Raw genomic sequence first — 22,811 nt, 5'->3', positions numbered from 1 at the left:
GGCAGTGCACCTGGAGCTTTCAGCACATCTTTAACAAATAGTTGAAGAGAACATTGTTCACGTCCGCTACTGCTCCACCCATTCCCTTGGGCCTTGACCATGACCAGCATTTCAGCAATCAATTGATCAATATTTGACGCTCTTTTAACAGCATCGGCCCATGTCATCATGGAATCAAATATTTTCGTATGAATTGTTGGCTCTGCTCCACTTTTGCTTGATTTTCTTGCACTCTACTAGTCTCGCATATTCCCCATCATGGTGGCCGCTCAGGCCTCAGTCAGATGACTTCATATATTACTGGTATTTTTTGCTTTGTTGCCTTGGCTTGTGAGCTTCTTACACAGACACCACCAGCACTATTTACAGAAAATTGTTTCGACGCTACACTTCTCTCCATCATCAGAGGGTCAGTCCAGCATTAAATCCATCCAGCTGCTTTCTGTCTTCGGTATTCTATCATTGCAGGGGGATTCCCACGAAGTCACTGGGGCATAACGGTGAAAGTATATTTCTCACATAGGGCTACTGGCATGCATGCACTATGCCGCTTGGCCATTTATTTTTATAATTTACCGACATGCAGTGAAGACCTCACATCTTCTCTGGCTCCCTACCACCTTGTTGTGACGTCACGAAAATGGCCGATATTTTTTTACCTCCAATGGCCGATACCGATATTTCTTTCCAAGTGTGATATCGACTCGATATTATCGGCGAGCCGATAATCGGTCGGGCTCTAGTAATGAGTATGTTACCTATCCGCTAGTAGTGCTGTCGGTCACAACATCGCTAGTTCTCAAAGCGGAGTCTCCATGCCAGCTACGTTGTAAATTGCTATGATTCTATCTTTCAAATAAGATTTTACCCATTCTAATGCCACGCTATAGTGTTGTCTTAGCGGCCTGTATTAAATTACTTGCGGACCACAACTTTGCCGACAACTGAGATGGAGGATGGTAATGATGATTTTGATTAGCAATCTTGTTCATCTCTATCTCTCAAGCTCTCTCTCTCTTTCTTTCTCTCTCTCTCTCTCTCTCTCTCTCTCTCTCTATCTTTCATTCACTGGTTCACCCAAAGTCACTCAACTATGACAAGTCGTCCGAACGTATTTTCATGGAGCGAGAAATGTTGCACAACTTGATGTTTTGTAGTTGAGTGACTTTGGGTTCACCGACCCGAACGATTTGATGACTTTGTTTACGTCACGTGATTCGATTACGTCAAGAACAAAAATATCACATGATGGCTGAATCGATCTAGAAGAGGATCATCATTGGTTTGCTATATCTCTCGAGATGCCGCGATGCGGGTAAACATTCTTTGGATTACCTGGGTTTTTAGAATATGCATCAACATTCAACATAGTATAATATGCGGTAGCAAAGTATCGGGTGTCAATTAGAAACGGAGTGGCTTGTTTCGTTCGTGGTTCGTTCAGTTGAGCTCTTCAATTTCTTTTCAATTTCACTTAATATTGATTGCGACACAGTGCAAAGCTAGAAAGGTCTCCATTGGACTTGGAGTAGTCCTTAAAATCAGCGTGTACTCTGGTATACACTACAAAACATAACTTGCAGTTTAGGTCTTGATGTCATATTCATACTTGGTCTCAAGTCATATTCAGTCTTACTGATCTGATGAAGTGAGGTCTTAAAATTGAGACTGATTTAGCTTTTTAAGACCGTATTGATTGAATTGTCACAAATCATAATTATTTGGTCTTGAGATTAGACCAATAAGCCAATGTATAAAAACGCATCTTTTAAGACATATTGATCTTATTGAGACAATTTTTGATGCATCAGTTTTTTTGTCTCGTTTCCAAGACTAATTTTGCTAATAAAAAACGGTCTGTGGTCTTGAAAACCTAGCATTTTGAAGCAATTTTTTGATGCATTTGATTTGTGATGTCTTGTTTTATTATGAATTTTGCTAATCAAGGAACTGCTGCAATGGTCTGTGGTCTTATGGTGTCAATACAACTTATAATCGTCTTTGAAATCAAAATAAGATGTCCACCCTCTTCATTTGTTGAGTGAAGATAAGTGGAGCTGTCATCAGCCATATTTGAAAAATTAGTGTTTAGGGTAGTTAGGTCTATAATGAATATAATCAAAGAATTTTCAACCGTAGACCGTAAATAGGCCTATTTTTTCAAATCCAAAATTGTCTACTGCACTATAATGTGCAGCATTTCTTTTATAGCTTAAAGGCAGCCCAACTATTTCATCAAGGAGCCAGTAAAATTTGAAATGAATGTTATTTTTGAAGTAGGCTACAAGTACAAGTCGAGTCGATATACAAATTGACTCGAGTCGAGTCATTTTTAAGCAAATAAGTCAAGTCGAGTGAACGGAAAATAGCGACTCGAGTCATGACGTTGAACAACATATTGAATTGTGCAGCAAATCTTTTTGAATGTTATTATACACTTACTGAAACAATTCCATTCTTAAGCACAGCCTACGTATCATAGCTAAAATAGCAGATGTCTAGTTTTTTCGGTAGCCTGGTGAACAGTCTTAATTCAAACCAAAGTAAAAGTTACGACGACGACATGGCGAGGTGTTACAACCTTTATGTGCATCACAATGAGGCCATGGATATTGATGACGATGTCATGGAACCGACGGCGTTTCAAATTCCGACACACATGCAATGGGGGGACATACTCGGATTGGTAAGTTGGCGCTGAATAGTGGCAGTGACTCCAAATATTATATAGTCCTATAGAAGATTGCAATATAGTTTCATAGATCAGTATCGAGACTTTATAGTTCCATTGGTGTCAATCTTGAAACACAAAAGAAATTAGAGGCTGACTCAAACCGTCCGATAACCTCAATTGTCCCACCTATTTATTATACTAAAAATTACATGTACACTATACCTATATCTCCCATTTGATAGTTTATGTATCTATATCTAAATAGTAAAAAGTTCAATCATATTGTCGCAGTGGAATCAAAGTGGCTCATGTTTATTTGACACATTTTGATCAAATTAATTTTACGTGATGTTTTCATCTTCTATCAGCTATATATTTGCCCCGACTAACTTTGAAAAACCAAGACAGACATAAATACGGCCAAGTTATGACCGAAAAAACATTAAAAATTTTCAAAAAGTTGATTTTTTTCAAGTTTTAAAAATGGACCTTTAAAATTTGAAAACTGGACATAAGCTACTTTGATTCCACTGCGGCGACATGCAGACAGTTGAACATCAAAATATTGGTCGGCATTTCCAAATTGTTCTAGAATTGAAATTGTAGCCACACTTATTTTTCCAAATTAAATTAAAATTAGAATTACTGAATTCGCAAAAACTTTCCAATTTAATTTAATCCTGAACTAGAAAGAAATGGTGATAAATATTTGTAGCGCTTGATGAGGGGGCGTCGAGTCGAAAAAGGTTGGGAACCACTGTTTCGTATGCCGTGATACAAGCAATTGAGGTTTCAAGGCTTCCACAACGGACAATAGGCCTAGTATCGAAAGCATACTTCTCGTTGATAAATCAGCTCTTAGTTGCTAGGAGCGTATCATTTTAGTACTCGAATAAGTTATCTTTCGTTACTCGGCATTGATCATAACAATTAGTAGTGGAATCAGAGGCTTTTACCCCACTGGCAGTTTTCAGGCCTTTCATTTTCTGCCACCACAACGTACAGTTTTGACATGTCTTGAAAACCTTCGTTACTGAACATCTCTGGAAACTACAACAGGAATATTCTACTCTGTAAATACTTTGTTGTAAGATTTCCTCTGTGAAGTTCTGTTATTTTAAATTGTGACAGATCAAAGCCCTTTGTCGGAGAGGCCTTTGATTGTAGCCGCGCCGTCCGATACCGAGGAGGAGCCGAAGACTTTAGAGAACGAAGTCGATCAGACGCAGGAAGAAGTCGAGGTCAGCCGTTAACCCGTTTGTAGCTTTTCGCGGTCGTAAAGACGCATTTAGATTTGTCGGAAGGGTCGCATACTGTTAACAGTTGATTGGAATTGTGTGAATCATCTTGGCGACTAACACAAATAGATGCAATGTTCAGAAATGTATTGTTCACCACGATATGGGTGCTATTTTGTCCGGTCGTTTTGACAATTTCATTCACACATGTGATGGAATCATCCCGAAACTGCCTTCCATTTACCAAAATCCAAAGTGTCAAAGTTGAATGGTTTCAGCTAAAAATGTGTTTTAATTGAAGTAGAAATAATCATCTAACATAAACGCTTGAGTAGTGCAAGTAAGTAATACGTACTCGAGTATAGAACTACTGCATTACTGACCACTTGATACTTTACCCAAGTAGAAGTAGTTCCATGAATGAAGTAATGAACCGACGTGGATAGAATATGTTTGCCCTGTAGACGCATGCAATTATGACGGTAACAATGCGTGCGTTTTATTGACAGAACGATATTGAGAACTTCACGGAGCCGCACACGCATTCTTTCAGTTCCGACGAGGAAAGCGACGCCGAAGATGAGGTTTGTATTATTCTATTGAAATTAAATTCAACGGTATGCTTGTTTCCGGTAGAATTTGCCATACAAAATTTGAAGTGGGATTTTGTGTCTTGTGCTGTCAACAGGTGTGGTTAAATATGATAGCGTAATGGTGAAGCGAATTTAACGGCGCTTATTCAAAAGTCTCTTTCACATACAACTTATCCGAAATGAGTTGTAGGCTACGTTTAAACAGCTTCATATAACTAGGCGATTATTCAAATCCAACTTTTGACATTTTTTGACCTTGTGTATGTAAATCAGGTGTTTTCCCACATAATATAAGAATTGTACTAGTTATCTTCATATCTGGTTGGAACTGTCTGTCCTTACGAAATGGTTTGACCTGGAAAAACTTTTTTGACATATTTTTACATGAAAAAAACTTCATTCTACCCAAATCTTGCCCTATGAAGAATTCCAGTAGTCACATCACGTATGATAGTAGAAATAATACAAATTTGTTGTAGTGCAACGAAAGATACTTTCCTACATTCTCGGGTAGAAAGTGTCTGACCTTCCTGAGTAGCTTGCCAAGAATGGAGGAAGAACGTTCGACAGCAGCAATTGTGGTCGTTGCCCCGAATATTTTAATGACTTCTTCTTCAATGACTTCTTGTTCTGCGCTATCTGTTCATTTATAAATAGATGAATAATTTCCTTGTCAACCAATTGACTTAGGGCTTAACTGTCGATTATTATTACAGCCAGAAGATAGTGGATCTGAAGTGGCCGAACCGGAGAGGGCCAGCTCCGAAGATCTGCAAAGCGTGGACTACGCCTTGGAGGAGGAGCCGCCCTCTATGATGTCATTTGTGGTCGTACCACTGCCGGATTGCTTCGACGTGAACAAGCCTCTCAACGAGTGGTTCTATACCAATACCGAGAAAACCATTACCGAGAACGGACATTACCGAGAACGCTATTACCGAGAATGGACATTACAGAGAATGGACACCACAGAGAATGGACAGAACCGAGAATTGACACCACAGAGAATGGACATTACCGAGAATTGACACCACAGAGAATGGACATTACCGAGAATTGACACCACAGAGAATGGACATTACCGAGAATTGACACCACAGAGAATGGACATTACCGAGAATTGACACCACAGAGAATGGACATTACCGAGAATTGACACCACAGAGAATGGACAGAACCGAGAATTGACACCACAGAGAATTGACATTACCGAGAATTGACACCACCGAGAATGGACATTACCGAGAATTGACACCACAGAGAATGGACATTACCGAGAATTGACACAACAGAGAATAGACAATACCGAGAATGGACACTACCGAGAATGGACATTACCGAGAATGGACACCACCGAGAATGGTCATTACCGAGAATATGGACAATACCGAGAATGGACATTACCGAGAATGGACATTACCGAGAATATGGACAATACCGAGAATGGACATTACCGAGAATGGACATTACCGAGAATTGCCAATGTCGAGAATCTATCTTACTGAGACGGACGTTGTCGGGAAAATTATACCAGCGAATTGACACCGAATGTGGCAGCGCCGTGATGCACGCACATACACGCGATCTGTACCTACATATGCATGACATGCCTGCATGAGTGCATGCATAAATTGTACACGTGAACTTATAGTCCTAAAGCATGTGATCATCAATCAATGGGGTTGGTTTTAAAGCGGTTTTACAATATCAGCTGATTGTCTACAACGTTTCCGATTCGTGTAAAAACCGTGACATACGAATTAGCCTACTCCGCTTCACTGATACGGAAATCTGTAGCATCCAGTTGTCATGCATATCTCAAAAGAGTATAATATGGTTGAAATCGAGAAGTCATCAACTCTCACAGAGCTCGCAAAGGGAGTAACAAATATGCTGGCAAATCATGGTCTACATTTTTCATTTGCGGCATGGGCCTACTCATTTTCAGTAGACGGTTAGTCATTCTATAGATTGGTCAACATATATGTTTAGGCTGACGCGATAATTCATATGTTTAGGCTGACGCGATAATTCGGGAATAGAGTGTATCAAGTAGACAAGAATTAATATTGGTAGCAGATGATTACTATGGAGAAAGTGCGTATTTAATCAGTAGTGACCGTCACGAAAATCTGGCTCACGAATTATTGTAAGAGAACGTGTCTTGTGGTGATTCTGGGCGCAAACACAATTTAACGTAGGGCGTAGATAATAAAGTTGGGTTGATTAAAAATTCTATTATCGCGTTCATCAGGATTGAACAGTACAAGGTAAAGAAACTTCGTTGATCGCTGCGTATACAATTAACCGAGGTACATTTTTCATCTAAAGCAGTTAGCAAACCTAGACAAACTGTACACTGCGTAATATTCCTACGCAGAAATATATTCGATTATGACCGTGACGATTGTGATTCCTAGGTAATGGCTTCGCTCAACAATCGGACAATCAACGAATTATGCACTTACCTTTGTAATGCAATATATCATATCTATATTCAATGATACGTTGCGTCGCTGTACCGTACTAATTGGACCCGAATTTCATTTCGCGATGATGATAATTCTACCTGTTACAATCGCAGAATATTGTATCAGTAGGCTGCCGTTTTACTCAGCAACCTGACAACTGACAGCCAACCATTACGCTATCTTGCAGATAGTCACGCTATATTTCCTTGTCGCTCCTTTCCTACTGATTTAAAGCTTCTATGGCTAGCAAAAATAAGAGACTGAGAAGTTCTGAATTTACTGTAAGCCCAGAAACTCTAGTTCCAACATTATAAGCAATCATGTTCCAGGTTATTTGCATTTTATTACTTGTCTGTAGCATGCTAAAATGAAACATCCAGAGGATAAATAGGTACAGCTGTGATCACCAACACAGACTTGGCGTTTCTTCATCAGAAAGGATGCTAAATATGTGGTGATCGCTATTATCTATTTATTCACTTAGATTGTATGCCACTCTAGGCAGAAAATCTGTAGTCATGTCGGTTGACCACGCTTCATCACAAAGCCGCTTCAATTTGTCGCTAATGTCGACGTATTTTTTCTTTCTTTTAGGCGTTGCCTGGCCTGTGGAAGTTTGTAACAGCTGCACTCGATTTTGCATGACATCCATCCTTCAAAAATATATGTATATTCAAGTTGAAACCAAGTACACATATACATCTTCCATTGTTTATACTCACTTTATACACTCTAAAAATTTCCAAATGGTTACGTGACATCCTCCAACTAGAACGCGGAAGCCGTGATGCCATCCTTCAACAGAATTGTTGGTTCGGTGCATGCCATCGATGGTACGTTGTCGCACATTCCAAATGCTGGGTGGGAACAGCGGCCGCCTATTACTGCCTTGTTGATCATTCGTGATACCTAAGCAGAAACAATAATGAGTTAAATACTTCATATATTCGCGAAGCAAATCTGTACTATCAATGTTTGATATAATGTGGTAATGAAAAGACGTCAGTCATGGACAATTCGCAAAAGTGTCATCAATCTTCAGAGGTGAATCAAAAGGGGGAGAGGTGTGCTTTTTTGCAATCAGGCAATGTTTTAAATTGTAGTAGGTTAATCGGGTTAAATCTATGTACGTACAAATGCCAGTTCGCGTTTACGTCTCTACACGAATAAACATATGCCAGTTAAGTTATATATTAAAATATAGAGTTAGATGGATTATTTTATTCAATTCAGTAGGCTGATATGTGAATAATGACTTGGTCACAAAGCGGCGAAAGCGAATCGCAAACAAATTTCGGCGCCGCTATTGATGACTTAATATGCGAATCGATTAGTGTTGTTGGTATATAAACGCATCGCAGGCATAATCTAGTCTGACGGGTGGTGATTATAAAGATTTAGGTGGTTAAGATAGAACAACAAGGTCGTGAAGATACAATAATAACAATATGAACATCGTTAGAGTACTCTTCGATTCTACCCCATAGTTTTAGACATCTCAACACACCAAAAATGCTATACTATCTTACACTGATTCAAACCTGATGACGCAATACAAAATAATCCAGATCAGCAAGAATTTCAATGTGGCCAATCCAATCCGCAACAGTGAAAAAGATTGCATCTGTTAATATAGCCTACCTATATATGTGTCCCTGAAATAATTAGCCAAGTCTTCGGCAAAACTTGGCCAGCCTGAGTTGGAAGAAGTCAATATTTCGAAGCACTGTTTGACGTCGCACTCGGGCACAAAAGCAAGGGCCGTCAAGCACTTCACCTGAAAGTAATCATCCCGTTTTACACTTAGCGTTGACGCCGTAGCTAAAATGAACGCCTACCTGAGCGGAGAAACCGGAATTAGATTGATACTCAGTTTTCAAACCTAATTCCTGGACCTTTCTCTGCACATTTTGGCTCAAATGAAATAGGCAGCCCGTGATTTTAATGTTCGGAAATACTTCCGAGAATGCTCGAATCGCTGAGGATTCAAAGTCATGCATAAGTGTTGTCGGATTCAAGTCTGGCCTTCTTTGTTTTAGCACCTGTTGATATAGGAATAGGCTAATCAGTTACGCATAGTCGAATATGCAGACTCACTGCTCATGCAGGTGTAGCGCTCTACACATGTTTGTAAACCCATCGAAACGATGTCTATGATTTACCTGCAGTAACTCTTTGTACATGGATACGTCTTTATGGGTCAAGAGAGCGTAAACTCCAGGGACAGTTTCATGATCTTTTGTAAAATGGATGGTGTACATCTGATGGAAGAGATTTGGCACAGTTTTAAATGTGCCGTCGGCGTGCCATTCTGTGTATCTGGTGAATAATCGAGAATAAGGCAGAATAAAAACAGCCCTTTTAAAAATCCTTAGTATGAAATTAACAGCAGTGCGACAATACAATAGATTAGCTAACGGTTGTTTCTATATCAGTACATTACATAGAAAGACATCACCAAACCAAAATATTAACGATAACGGCACTCCACTATAGAAATATATACATTGGCCTACGCTGCTCAGACATGTGCAACGTATCGAATTAATAAAAAAGCGAGATATGTCCTTACCTTGTCATGTTTTCTAGTAATGTATCATTAGAAAAGACGATAAATCTCCTGTTACTGGCTGATCGCCCACTGTCATACAGAACCAGATTTTCCCCTCCGGATGTTTCCAAGGTACCAATCTCCAGTTCTTGTAATGACTTTGGTAGAGAGGGCTGAAAGCAATGTAATTGAAATATATTTCATTTTAACAAATAGCTAATATTATTTCTATACTTTACCGCTTGATTATTTTTGTATCTAACACGACGTATGGCTCGTTTTACGGCTTCTTTCCTCCCCATCGCAATTGCCCCTGAGGGACTTAATTGTGCGGATGCCATTGCAGAGGCATATATTTTCGATGGTGCTTCGTTGCTTACGGAACCTTGGATTTTCATTCTAAATAGAGACTGTTAGTTGATCCCAAAGAAAATGCCATTCTTGGTAAGCACTATAATAAACTTGCAACATACGTTAGCGTCATGGCAAGTAAACATATCGAAAGACCAGCTTCAAACGTAATGAAACTTGACGTCATCATAGCACAATTCGAGGACTGCATTCAAAAATAGACTTGAAGGTTTGTTGCCATGTGTGGGTAACAAACTATTTATTGAATCATTTGACTTTACCACCGTTTATCAGGATTTTTCCTTTTTCATATATTTAATTCCAGCGTCTAGTTTTGTGAATAACATTCAACCATTTCAAATTCAAATGCAACCCCCGAAAACGCGGTTGATCACTACTCTTTATGCATTCGGTTCACAAACGGTATTGCGCTATTCACGAACGAGCCGAAATAGCAAACAGGAAACTCAATATTATTAGTGAATTTGTTGGAACGTGTTTCGCGGTCTCGAAAAATTGTCTCGCGGACCCAAGTTTGAGAACCACTGGTCTGGCTAGACGTGAATACATTTCCCATAAAACGATATTGAAATAACATCATACCTTTGAACCATTTCTTTTGCCTCTACTATGCCAAACGTAGCACAGTGATTGTGTTCTTGAGATTGCTTCAGAACGATTGGTGGCTCTGATCCTTCAAGGACTTTCAATGAACACCGACATTTTTTTCTGTCATAATGCGTGCATATCCAGTACGAAGTACCATTCGAAACTTTCATTCTCCTAAATACGAACTCGCCAACAGCGATTAACTTATTTCCTCGGGTCGAAGTAATGTATTTTGCTAATACATTAGGTCCTGATTGTTCCGCCATTTCGTCGTCCACCTCCCTTAGCTGACCAACACCTGTCATGACTTTTAGTCGTAAAGCATGTGATTGACCGATACGGTTGGTTTTAAAACAGCTGATTGTCTCGAACACTCCGCATTAGTGTGGTGATGATACCGCAACTACGGCATAACATTGAATAATTTCGCTTCACTGGCGCACAAATCTGTAACAACCTGCTGTGATTCTAATCTTAAAAGAGCATAATATGATTAAAAGCCACTAAAGAAACTATGGTTCGATAAGGAATTCCATCGCTTCACTGGCATGGATACCTCTAATAACCCATCAACCTGCTGTGATTCGTATCTCAATTCGTTTTATCTGCTTGGAAGCGAAAAGGCAAACTATGACACAATAGTTTTCTTCAAAGGAACGGATATCTGTAATACTAGCGGAACTCATCGAGCTGCTGTGATTGGTATGAAGCAAGAAGGCATCAATTCTTTCAAATCTCGAAAAGGGGATAAACAAGTATCTAGGCGGATCATGGCCTACATTTTCGGTTGATGCAGCTTAGTCATTTTCAGCAAACGGTTGGCTTTAGGCTACTAGTAATGTCCTCTCAATAATGTTTACTTTGCTCGACTTAGAAAGCCTTATAAGGCTATTCTGCACCTTCCCCTTCCAGCAGCATATTGTTATTATTGTTAATTGTTGAGAAGGAAACAATGCGACGCTTATCACCTTATCGGTGGCAGAAAGTAGTACGAGACATTTTACAGTAAACGGGTTAGATTACCACATTTCTGTCCTGTCTCATATGCACAATGCCTATAATGCACGCATGTTATGCATATGCACATTGCACAAACACAAATCGTATGTGCATCACTCTTTAATTTTTCACGAGGCTGCGCGCACTCCCCAACTCACTGCGCGGTCACTTGGACAACAGCGCGTAACAACTATAAATAACATTGATCCCAACGTCGTGATATTAGGTATTTTCTGGTTTAGATTTCACGACATTCTTCATATTCGGAAATATACATTCTCGGTAATGGCCATTCTCGGTGGTGTCCATTCTCTGTAATGTCCATTCTCGGTGGTGTCCATTCTCGGTATTGTCCATTCTCGGTATTGTCCATATTCTCGGTAATGACCATTCTCTGTGGTGTCCATTCTCGGTAATCCACATTCTCTGTAATGTCAATATTCTCGGTAATGTCCATTCTCTGTTGTGTCAATTCTCGGTAGCGTCCATTCTCGGTATTGTCCATATTCTCGGTAATGACCATTCTCGGTGGTGTCCATTCTCGGTAATGTCCATTCTCGGCGGTGTCCATTCTCGGTATTGTCCATTCTCTGTTGTGTCAATTCTCGGTAATGTCCATTCTCTGTGGTGTCCATTCTCGGTAATGTCCATTCTCTGTGGTGTCCATTCTCGGTAATGTCCATTCTCGGTGGTGTCCATTCTCGGTAATGTCCATTCTCTGTGGTGTCCATTCTCGGTAATGTCCATTCTCTGTGGTGTCCATTCTCGGTAATGTCCATTCTCTGTGGTGTCCATTCTCGGTAATGTCCATTCTCTGTGGTGTCAATTCTCGGCAATGTCCATTCTCTGTGGTGTCCATTCTCGGCAATGTCCATTCTCTGTGGTGTCAATTCTCGGTAGCGTCCATTCTCTGTGGTGTCAATTCTCGGTAATGTCCATTCTCGGTGGTGTCAATTCTCGCTAATGTCCATTCTCGGTGGTGTCCATTCTCGGTAATGGCATTCTCGGTAATGGTTTTCTCGGTATTGTCCGGACACCTCAACGAGTCGCAGTACACCGAAGAAGGTTTGACAACTAGAATATTTTCAGCAGTATTCAAATTAGGATTGGAATGATAGCTACACATTTTTTTCAGTATCAGAATTAGTGAATTCGCAAAACATGATAATTGAATTAAATGTCTAATTGGTAAGAATTACAATAATAATCGAGTTCCAATTCATATCAAACAGGAAATCATACTCATAAGCGTGAGACTGGCGAATGTCTGTACAGCAAGCTTGGCTTGTTAGTCAATATACGGTTTTCGTGTAGCTATTTGAGGGAAACCGATAAATTGATATAAATTATAATTGGATCATAGGAAATTTCACAAATTAGATTGAAAGAATTAGAGCACACAAACATTTCACTCCAATTACGCTAATTAGACAACTAGAATTACTTAGTTATCCAAATCCGGCTAGTGTCAGAGATGGGCAGATTCAATATTTTTTTAAATTTAAAATTTTTTTAATAATTTTATTTTACAAATTCAATTTTTTTAATTCAGACGCAAGCGTAGACTCCGCGGCGGGGCAAGAAAAAGACGTAGCCTCGCCGCAAAACGAAGAATCTCAACCTGGGTCCGTGACCCGCCCCGAGAATGCGTCCCTCCCCGAAACGGAGACCCTCCCGAAATCGACCGCCCCACACATCGTAATACCACCCAACCCAGACACAACCGGTCCGCCATCGAGCGGGGGTGTCACCCCTCAGTCTGTCGATAATGAATCGCTGACCGAACGTATTCATAAAGAATTTGACGAGTTTTTGGCCAACCCGGACCATCCCGTGGAGTGCCCCGCCACAAAACCAAAAGTCCCGATGAACCAAATGTCATCCGCGTCGCCGGCTAAAATCGTGCTTTATGCGCAAGAACCGAAACCAGTCCCGAATTCTGTGTTGAATGTCGACGCCCCGTACCGAATCCCGAATTCAACCACTGCCCCGCCGTTCCCGCCTTTTGAACAAGGTTGGGCTCGAAACCCGATTCCAGTACCACAGTCTGTCGTCGATAGCGACCCGTCGTCAGGTGAAAAACCAGTTCCAGCCCCTCGGGGCACCGCCGGGGCTAGTCAGCCGACCTTGGAGTTTGCAGGGGTGTTTCCGACCGAGCCATTTGCGGTGGCGTCTCCGAGTCATAGTATACAGGACGACAGACAGACGCAGGAGAGATTGCGTCTGCCCAGAATACCGAGTCTTGAAACCGTAAGTTTCGCATTTTCTTAAATATCAAGTTTCTCACCATTTTGTAAAAGGTTACCTGAATATTTTTCATATTTAAAAAAAAAAATATATCCTGAACATCATCAGATTCGCATTTTCTGAAGTTTGAAGTATGAATTAATTTTGCAATTTTCAATTTTGAAATTTTCCAAATCTAAAACTTACCCTCGATATCGTAAGTTTCGTGTTTTTTGAAATTTGAAATGTTTTTCACACTCTGGAGAAGAGAAAAATAACAAGAATATCGTCAGATTTGCATTTTTTGAAATCCGAAGTATGAAATTTTTTCTCATGTCAAAAAATTACCATCGATATCGTCAGTTTCATATTTTAAAAATAAAGAATTTTGAATAATTGTCCACAGAGGTATTCGATTTTGCCTCTCTGGTTGACTTTACTCGAGCGCCAACGATATTTTTATCAATTGCATTGTTCCTTTCCAGGACGGAGCAGTTTCCGCAGACGGCCCCGGGTCATCCGACGATCAGGACCACGAAATATTCCACACGCCGCCCCCGAGCTTCCAGACCAGGCGCTATCAGGAGGTTGAGTTGGGCCCTCTCGACCAACTCTACGAGATGGGCTTTCACGACCTTGACTTGAACAGGGACATTTTCAACCAGTGCGCGGGTGACCTGACCCGCACCGTGCAGGCGTTAGTGTTGCGGGCCGACGCAGAACAGCAGTACGATGAAACGGCTTGAAAAATGGGCTAAATTCAGGCCTTCGGATGCATTTCTTTGTGTGTAAATTCGATTTTGTTTGTAAGATATGTAATCCTTGATGATTTGCACGGCATTTTCGAGTTACAGACTGTCTGTAAAAAAAAAAACCGCTTGAATACTGTTGAAGCGTAAAAGTACTCCCTCTGCCAAGAATCAGTATTATGACCGGAGGCGTAATTTTACCTTAACCGTGGTGGAGAATTAGTCCTGTGAATTTCGAAACGTTGTGTACCAGCGAAGGCTTGCTCTCGATGATTGAACGTTAAATCGTCCAAGTCCGCGTTACGTAGGGGTACCATACGTCCTCTTTTTTGACAGTTTTGAAAGTGTCAACGGAGGATGCCCAAATGTCCTCTTTTTAGAAAATTTTGGTTAAATTTATGTTAAAATTCAACGGCGATATAGGAAATCAGTACTCAAGTAACGTTACGGCGGGCCTTTCGGGAGTTGACTCCAACGACGAATTCAATCAAAGTGTGTATTTCTGGAGTCGAGTCGGAAAAATGACCTTTTTTTTAGTCAACCAACTACAAACTCCCAATAAATTTACCAATTTTTTTCGGGATTTTACCCCTATACTGTAAGTCCGGTGATCTTTAAAAAGTGTCCTCTTTTCAGATTCCCAAAATACGGTAACTCCAGCTTTGCGTAATTTTCCGCACTTAGCTCGCAGTCCAAATGGCGCCCTTTATGTGGGAGCGAGCGATGCTATTTGTTTGGCTGGTGTTTTTCTTTGATTTCCTGTGCAATAGGATTGTTACAGGCACATATTTTCCGGTTATTACAACTTTTGCTGTATAAGGAGTAGCAAGGGTATCGACCAGCCCGTACAAGCTGGGTGAAGTGTGTTTCGCATGATACCTGCTTTCATTTATTGAATTTTCAACTAAATGTCCGGATAGTTGTGTGATATCATTGATTTATGTGAATCTGCACTGTACCGTTTGTCTGTTACAATTTTGATGTGTGTACATTTCGACTTTTATCTGTGCTTTTGTCTGAAAACTTGTATAAACATTAAACAATGACGGTTGTTAGTAGGTAAGAGCCTCTAATTCAAGTGCAAGATGCTTGTGAAAGGACAAAAGTTTGATACTAGGACTGAGGTTGCGTCAGGGAAATCTCTGTGGATTGAGTTGTTGGAGAGATACACGAGTGAGCTACATACATAGTGTATATATAGGCCTGTCTCCGTAGAGACTAAGAGCATCGTCACCAACGTGATTAATACATCCATTTAAAAAAGCATCAACGATTCACAGCTACAGATTACATTTCCTGTGATAAGCTTTTAAGAATGTCTTCATATCTTGGGTATTTTGTGGTAAATATTGTCCGTCAACCCCACGGAAAACGATTGTACGTTGTACCGCATTGCAAGACGCGCGGAACATTGCATAATGACACTAGATACTGCATGAATGATGTGTCTCATCCACGGTTCACACAAGATACTGTTATTTGGTTCGGGTACCGAGAGCCATATGTTAGCTTAGTGAAGCGTGACAACCGGTACGCCATTTAAATCATTTCATTGCAAACATCGAGTCGTTTTGTTTTGTGTGAAAATCCGTGTCTCCGTAAATTGTAATCAAAAAAATGTCGACGATGAGTGAAGAAAGGGAGGAATTACCCAATTTGCCGTCAGAGACATCGAGGGGAAGCTCCGTCTCAACTGAGCTGCAGGTGGGATATGTTTCGCTTTTTGTAATGGCGTGTGGACTAATTTGGTATAATAAGCATCAGCGAACAGATTATTGTTCATTTGCTTGCCAACCGTGTCGTATCAACCAAATTGACTAATGAATGATTAGAATAATCATAAACACTGTTGGAGCAGTGGTATACTGGCATCGCACAAGGTTCACTGACACGGTCTGCATAATAGCAGCTATGCAATGTATAGTATGGGTGGATTTCTAATTGGGAGGTGACGCTGGACTTGTGTATAGGGTTGGAATAGTCGTTTAAATGGATTCTAGTGATGGAATTGGGTTTGATTTACTTCAGAGGTTGGGAAGAGGACATATTAAGCCAGGCCAGGTTTGGTTTGGGTTAACCTCTACCCTAACCCCGAAACTAACCTCTGACTCAACATTATAACACTACTCCTGACATAACCGTTACCCAATGATAACATAACACATGCAAATGAATCCAAAAGCTCGACTTAACCAAACCCACCTCATATTTATATACATAACCCTATACCAGAAAATCGAAAAATCTCGCAATCATCAAAATATGTGGATGTTGTCATTTGTCACCAATGTATATGATGTCATTTCGGACATAAATATAGCCAATTTCACTCCACTCCTATATCTGTGGTCTGTCGGACAGACTGTATGTCATGTAGGCCTATATTTACTAAAATATGCGCAATTATCTTAAATATGACTCAGATTGTCGAAATCAGATTAGAATCAGGATTACTGGAGTTGCCAAGAGAAGAATGTTGCATAACAATTTTTGCTCAATTCCAATGGCTAAAAGCGGAGTTATTGCATTTTATAGTTTTAAATTTGCAAGTATAGCATTGACGGTGTGAAAACCCAGAATTATGAATGAAAAACTGAAATAACTTTGCTTCTAAGGGTTGGAATTGTGTCAAACTCGTTCTGCACCATACAGTTCTCTGGTAGTGTTTTCAAGAAGAGCAGACATTCGAATTGAAATTAGGGCGTAGAAACTTTTCTCAAATAAGATTAGAATTACTTTATCCGCTTTTGCGTTAATTAGCTTAATTATCTAGTTGTCCAAGTCAGTGTTTGAACTGGTTTCTCTCTCAGTGAAGACCAGATCCTACATTATTGTCATGAAACTTAACATTGCAATGATTTCTCGTCTAATTCATTTTACAGGAAGAGTATGACGAGCTCATAAAGTATGCAATTGTGACTCCGAAATGGAACCCAAGTACAGTCGCTACGGAGTCTACTATCTTGCCGCAACTTCGATTATCTGGTGTTGACCAATAGCCGTTGACCACTATCGGAGAATATTCCAGTGAGTATTGTATTGCGTCCTTGAAAGAAGTGGGCAGTAACAAAATACTTGTACTTTTTCGGGATGCACAAGAAAGTACTTGACTTGACTTGAGTCAATTTTTCGAATGCTTTCGAGTCATTGTGCATGATTTGACACTAGGACGTCCAAGACAGCCATTTCATTGTAACTTCGAAGAATAGTAAGGTCACCACATGATTGGTATTACGTCTATCGGTCCTGATACTTGGAAAATAGGGCCAGAAACTGTTGAGACTGAAGAAAATTATGATATTATGAACGCGAGCCATTCTATATCACTTAAGCAGAGTTGAAAAAGTTTGCTGAACCGCATTGAACTGAAACTGATCAGTAAGCATATTGACTTGGGCTCGAGTCAAAACACTATGACTCGAACTTGACCCTCTAGTAGCGAACTTGGACTCGGACTTGACTCGGAGGTGAATTGGAGGGACTCGACTTGACTCGAGTCAAAACTAGAAAAGCGAGATTGGCTTGTGACTCGCGACCTTGTGACTTAGTTGCAACCCTGGTTTCTGGAAAAAGCAGGCTACTCGCTCTATATACTTTGGACTCTTTATAATTTGAATTTTAAATAGCATAAAGTACTTTTGGGATATGTTTCCATGTTGTGACTGCAAGCGAGATTGTTTTAAATAGCCTCCACCAAATTTCTAAGCAATATTTCGCTGAGTCGATCTGAGACGAGATAGATAAGATTAATATCTTGGTCAATTTCACACTATATTCAACGCCCACCCACAAAGCAATGATATTATTTATTGGTGAAGTTACCATGAATGACCAGGATCTTAATTTTATAGAATATTTTGCGAGTAGCCACATTCGACCATATGTACTTCTTGAAACTACTTGAGTACATGCCAGGCCCTTCATATCTACTCCCGCTTGAAGTAGTTTGACATATTTTGCAAATCTCTCCTTGTATTTGTTGTAAAGCAGTAGAAATGTACAGCTTTACTTTCATACTACTTGAGTACCATACCAAACTGTGATTACTTGGAGCCTGTCTGGTAATCGACAGTGTTTGTGTGTTATTTTACGATACTATTTTCGTACACAGCTGGCTCAACGGTAACCACTCGTTCGACACACATAGAGGAAGACAGCGCTGTCGGTAGCGAAGAGCCAGAGACAGCTAGAAGGCAGACGGAGAATTGGCGGCCAGGTAACGATATTCAAACGTGAACTGTTGAGATTTCTAGAATTGGATCGATCATGACATTGATTTTTGAAGTTTTTGTGGCTGGCGTCGGTTGTTTTTTATGCAAGTGCCAAAACTCCGACGTGGTGACACTTCGTTAAATACTGTTCAGTAACACAAAATTAATGTTCCTGTTTTGTGTCTTATAGTAGGATGTGGTGAGAATGGCTTGTTTTTTAGCATTCGATTGCAGTTCGTTTTGAATGTACGGTACTTGTGATGAATTATAACAATCGAGATGTCAGCCTGAGTGGCATTTCAGTATTACCCTATCTTTGCACGGTAGGCATACTTTATATATATAATGCATAGTTCAGGTTGAGGGTATTCATGTTTGAACGACCGGTGGCAAAGGAAAGCCCCCAACCTCTTTTTTCTCTGCCCCGTTGCTGAATATTCACTCAATTAACACTCGCCAATTCAAAATGAGGCAACCTACGCATTAGGGGTGTTCAAAAATGACTTCTTTTCTCAAATTGTACTGGCTACTTGATAAAATTGTTAGGTTACCTAATTTAGGCCTACACACCAAATGTGGTTCAATTCCAGCCAGTAGCCGCATTGCTACAGGAGAAGAAAGCTCCTATTTATTATATCAAAATGAATTGACAACAATTTCAAAATTTTCTGTTCACCCCATGAAAGGCTTGGGTTGTCTATAGAAACGATGTTCACCAAATTTGGTTCAATTCCAACCAGCGGAAGCGAAGTTATTGCCGTCGAAATATTTGGATTTGAATAAAATAGCATTTCCGGTATCTGAAGAGTTGGTCACCGTAAATACTATTTTATTGATAATCCAAATTTTTCGACGGCAATAACTCCGCTTCCACTGGTTGGAATTAAACAAATTTGGTGAACATCATTTCTATAGACAACCTAACCCTTTCATGGGGTGAACAGAAAATTTTGAAGTTTTTGTTTATTTATTTTTATCCAATAAATAGAAACTTTCTTCTCCTGTAGCGATGCGGCTACTGGCTGGAATTGAACCAAATTTGGTGTGTAGGCCTAAATTAGGTAACCTAACAATTTCATCAAGTAGCCAGTACAATTTGGGGAAAAAAGTCATTTTCGAACACCCCTACTATGCATACTCAACGATGCTCCACAATTCATTCTGTCTTTTAATTGGGTCTGATTTTTGTCTGCTTAATTCAGAAGAGCACACACCCAGACCGATGCCATCTCCAGGCCGGACCCTGTACCGCGGCCCCATGCTTTCACCCTCACCCACCTCAGCGTCGGACCGATCCGACCCCATTTCAAGACAGCCGGTCGCTATCTCGACATACTTGAAGGACCCAAAGATGGGTAAAGAAGGGTCATATAGACACAAGGACCCACATATGGTGCGCATGAACGAGCGTTTGGATCAGTGGCACGGAAAATTGAAGACTATGGTTTTGGTGAGTTTTAGTGAGTCTCTGATTGCAATGACTTATTCACGAGTCCATGAATTAATGATGTTCTCTGGCCTGCGTGAGAATATGGTGATGGCCTGCTGTTGAATAATATATTCGTATTGAAGTAAACCTGAGCAATTTTGGCTGAGATCATCGGGGGTAATTGTCAGCAACTGGTAAAGAACATTGTTGATCAGTGATTTCCAACCGCGGCTCCAATTGACCTCTGAATATGCCACAAAAACATGATAGACGACAGTTGTTGTTTGTTTCTATAAACAGATATAGTCAATTTCAGTATATAAATGCTAAAATGAGGAATATTAGTATGTCTTGAGGCCGCTGTGGATGAATTCCCGGCAGACAAGGTCACAAGGATATATCTCAAGTTCTGCGGGTTATAGGCCTTTGTATATCGTCTCTGTGAAGAGTAAATTACAACACAATTTTGCTAACATGAAAATAATGAAAAAAAATTTGCAATGAGTCTACTATTACTCAGCGTATAATCTCCCGCAAACTTGTGCAACAATTGCTGGAATGTATGAAGAGCTATCACATACCGACATAATAATATGTTGTAGTAATGATGATATGCATTTACACTTTATTTCAATGTATAGCACTCGCCAATCTGCGTCTATCAATGCTAAAATACCTTAAATTTTTGTAGCCTACTCGAGTGTTTCCATGCGGCTCCATACGTACTCTGAAGTTTTGAATGCGGCTCCGAGATCCAAAAAGGCAGGGTACCGCTGGCATATGGTATACAATTGAATAGTAAACAGGACTAAATATTGAAATAAACCGGTATATGAACCTGAATTTTTTTATTGAAGTTCTGTTCCTCCAGGAAGCTCTTCAAATGATAATATGAATATACATCGAGGGTTGATGTTATTTTTTCTGACCGTGAAAAAGTTTGTAAACTCTCGTACTATATTTTCCGCAGGCCGAGCTGAGTCAGACTCAAATTTCTATCGACGAGGAGCACCGCAGAAACGTGAACGAGATGGAACAGAGCCACAAATCCGACGTGGACAAGCTACAGGTGACCTCTTTTACCAGAAAATACGTGGTGATATTCTCGCCAATCTTTCATCCATGCCCCAAAACGATTTTACGGTCTGGCGTACATCTTAATTCACAACGAGATGTGCTTCCTATGACTGTCATGAATCATTGAATCAATGTTCCCCATGAAGATGTCATAATTTATGTTGTTTCACGTGATCTCCGCTAAACTAGATATACTGACGTCAGAGATACAATAGTTTAGAATTAGTTTAGCGAATCTTAGAAGCACCCTGTAGCTTAGATCCCAAACTTAAATCGGAACCCGCTGCCCTAGCCTATTCTGGTAAGCTTTTAGATTATTTCGGATTATAATTAGAATAACCGAATTCCAAAAATCTTGTAATTTTATCTAAATTACAAAATAGAAAGAATTACAACAAAAAGTAAATTGAGTTTATGAAATCGGATTGATTGCATTATCATAAGCACGAGAACGGCAAGTGTTCGTACACCAAGGTTGTCTCGTACAATGACAGTTCTTCGTGGCATTTTCAGGAAGACCAGAAATTAGATTGGAACTAAAATTGAAGTATACAAACATTTCACAAATCAGTTAAGAATCAGACTAGGCTACTATCATATAGCTCTAATTTGTCTGATTAAACAGTTACCGTAATTTTCCGAATATAGTGCGCCCCCATGTATAATACGCACCCTTAAAATGACGTGTATATTCTGGGAAAAAGCCTGTACCCGTGTATAGTACACACCCTGCATTCGCAGTCCATGAGTACATGAATAGTTGTGTTTTAGTACGCGATGTTGTTCTGTTTTGCGATGTCACTGTCGAACAATCATGACATAATGATCGCTAATCATAATACAATTAACGGCATTGTCTCTAAACTAGATAGATAGTCGCCAAAACCTGTGAGGTCGGCGACGTGATAGCTTAGGCTAGCGACACACGACATCTTGCGCACGTGGCCCATTACAATTACAGATGTCCGATTGCTGAGACGAACGGTTATGTCGCGCGCACCAGTCCTGTTGGAGATGCGACTGATTACGCAAGCGATTATATCTCGCGCACATGGCGGCTGTGTATGCGATTGTTAAGGCCTGTCGTTGACGCGATGAATCAACAAGGATCGCCCACACGCTTGTAGTAATTAGCGACCTAATTTCGCTCGCGTGCAAATGGCAGACCAACTCAGTAAGAGATCGCGTGCTTTGCAGACGACTCTCGTGAATTAGAAACTCGTTTTTCGTTAATTGGCAACACGCTTCTCCATTTGGCAGCGCGTTTCACTCTATATGCTAGTATTGGTTACCCAACATTTCCGCATGGTGACGCGATGAAAAACGACAGTTGAACATGCAACTGGAGCATATGACTTTATAACCCCCAAATTACCCCCAGATCAAGCCTTGTTCTTAACCAAAACTTAACTTTTACCCGCATGCTCAAATGTAGCATTCCGAAGTGTCACGTGCGCATAATAATGTCCACGAACCACTAGTACCGCAGCACCTTGCTCCGAATGTGGTATGAATGTGTTTTCCAAATCAGAAGTTCTTTCTGGCTGACACTAGGACTGATTGTCAACTGGCTGTTCTTTTCGGCAAAATCAAGATTAGATGGTGATGGTGACCTCGCTGTGAACTTATAATG

At 40.3% G+C, this 22,811-nt stretch overlaps 3 protein-coding genes across 3 annotated transcripts; 2 read left to right on the top strand and 1 right to left on the bottom strand.

Annotated features, from left to right (window-relative positions):
• The first annotated feature begins 949 nt into the window (after window positions 1-949).
• Window positions 950-15,524, top strand: LOC145460049 (uncharacterized). The gene is made up of 7 exons (XM_080338455.1): window positions 950-959; window positions 3,806-3,915; window positions 4,422-4,496; window positions 5,222-5,382; window positions 7,571-7,590; window positions 13,039-13,736; window positions 14,198-15,524. The coding sequence occupies exons 1-7, from the start codon at window positions 950-952 to the stop codon at window positions 14,456-14,458; spliced, it is 1,335 nt and encodes a 444-aa protein (XP_080194581.1). The 3' UTR covers window positions 14,459-15,524.
• Window positions 7,300-12,520, bottom strand: LOC145460042 (uncharacterized). The gene is made up of 8 exons (XM_080338448.1): window positions 10,482-12,520; window positions 9,767-9,926; window positions 9,549-9,700; window positions 9,139-9,295; window positions 8,815-9,018; window positions 8,618-8,753; window positions 7,699-7,885; window positions 7,300-7,629 (listed from the first exon to the last, which is right to left on the bottom strand). The coding sequence occupies exons 1-8, from the start codon at window positions 10,790-10,792 to the stop codon at window positions 7,449-7,451; spliced, it is 1,488 nt and encodes a 495-aa protein (XP_080194574.1). The 5' UTR covers window positions 10,793-12,520; the 3' UTR covers window positions 7,300-7,448.
• Window positions 15,525-16,007: 483 nt separating the features above from the next.
• On the top strand, window positions 16,008-21,426 carry LOC145460046 (uncharacterized). Its single transcript, XM_080338452.1, has 5 exons — window positions 16,008-16,165; window positions 17,344-17,488; window positions 18,573-18,677; window positions 19,875-20,122; window positions 21,072-21,426. The coding sequence occupies exons 4-5, from the start codon at window positions 19,895-19,897 to the stop codon at window positions 21,303-21,305; spliced, it is 462 nt and encodes a 153-aa protein (XP_080194578.1). The 5' UTR covers window positions 16,008-16,165; window positions 17,344-17,488; window positions 18,573-18,677; window positions 19,875-19,894; the 3' UTR covers window positions 21,306-21,426.
• The last annotated feature ends 1,385 nt before the right edge of the window (window positions 21,427-22,811 follow it).

This window comes from Botryllus schlosseri, unplaced genomic scaffold (genome assembly GCF_051294905.1).
Source record: "Botryllus schlosseri isolate E-star unplaced genomic scaffold, Bs_hap1 Bs39a, whole genome shotgun sequence".
Classification (NCBI taxonomy): Eukaryota; Metazoa; Chordata; class Ascidiacea; order Stolidobranchia; family Styelidae; genus Botryllus; species Botryllus schlosseri.
The sequence above is the reverse complement of the archived record's forward strand: the minus strand, read 5'-3'. Positions and strand labels throughout refer to the sequence as shown.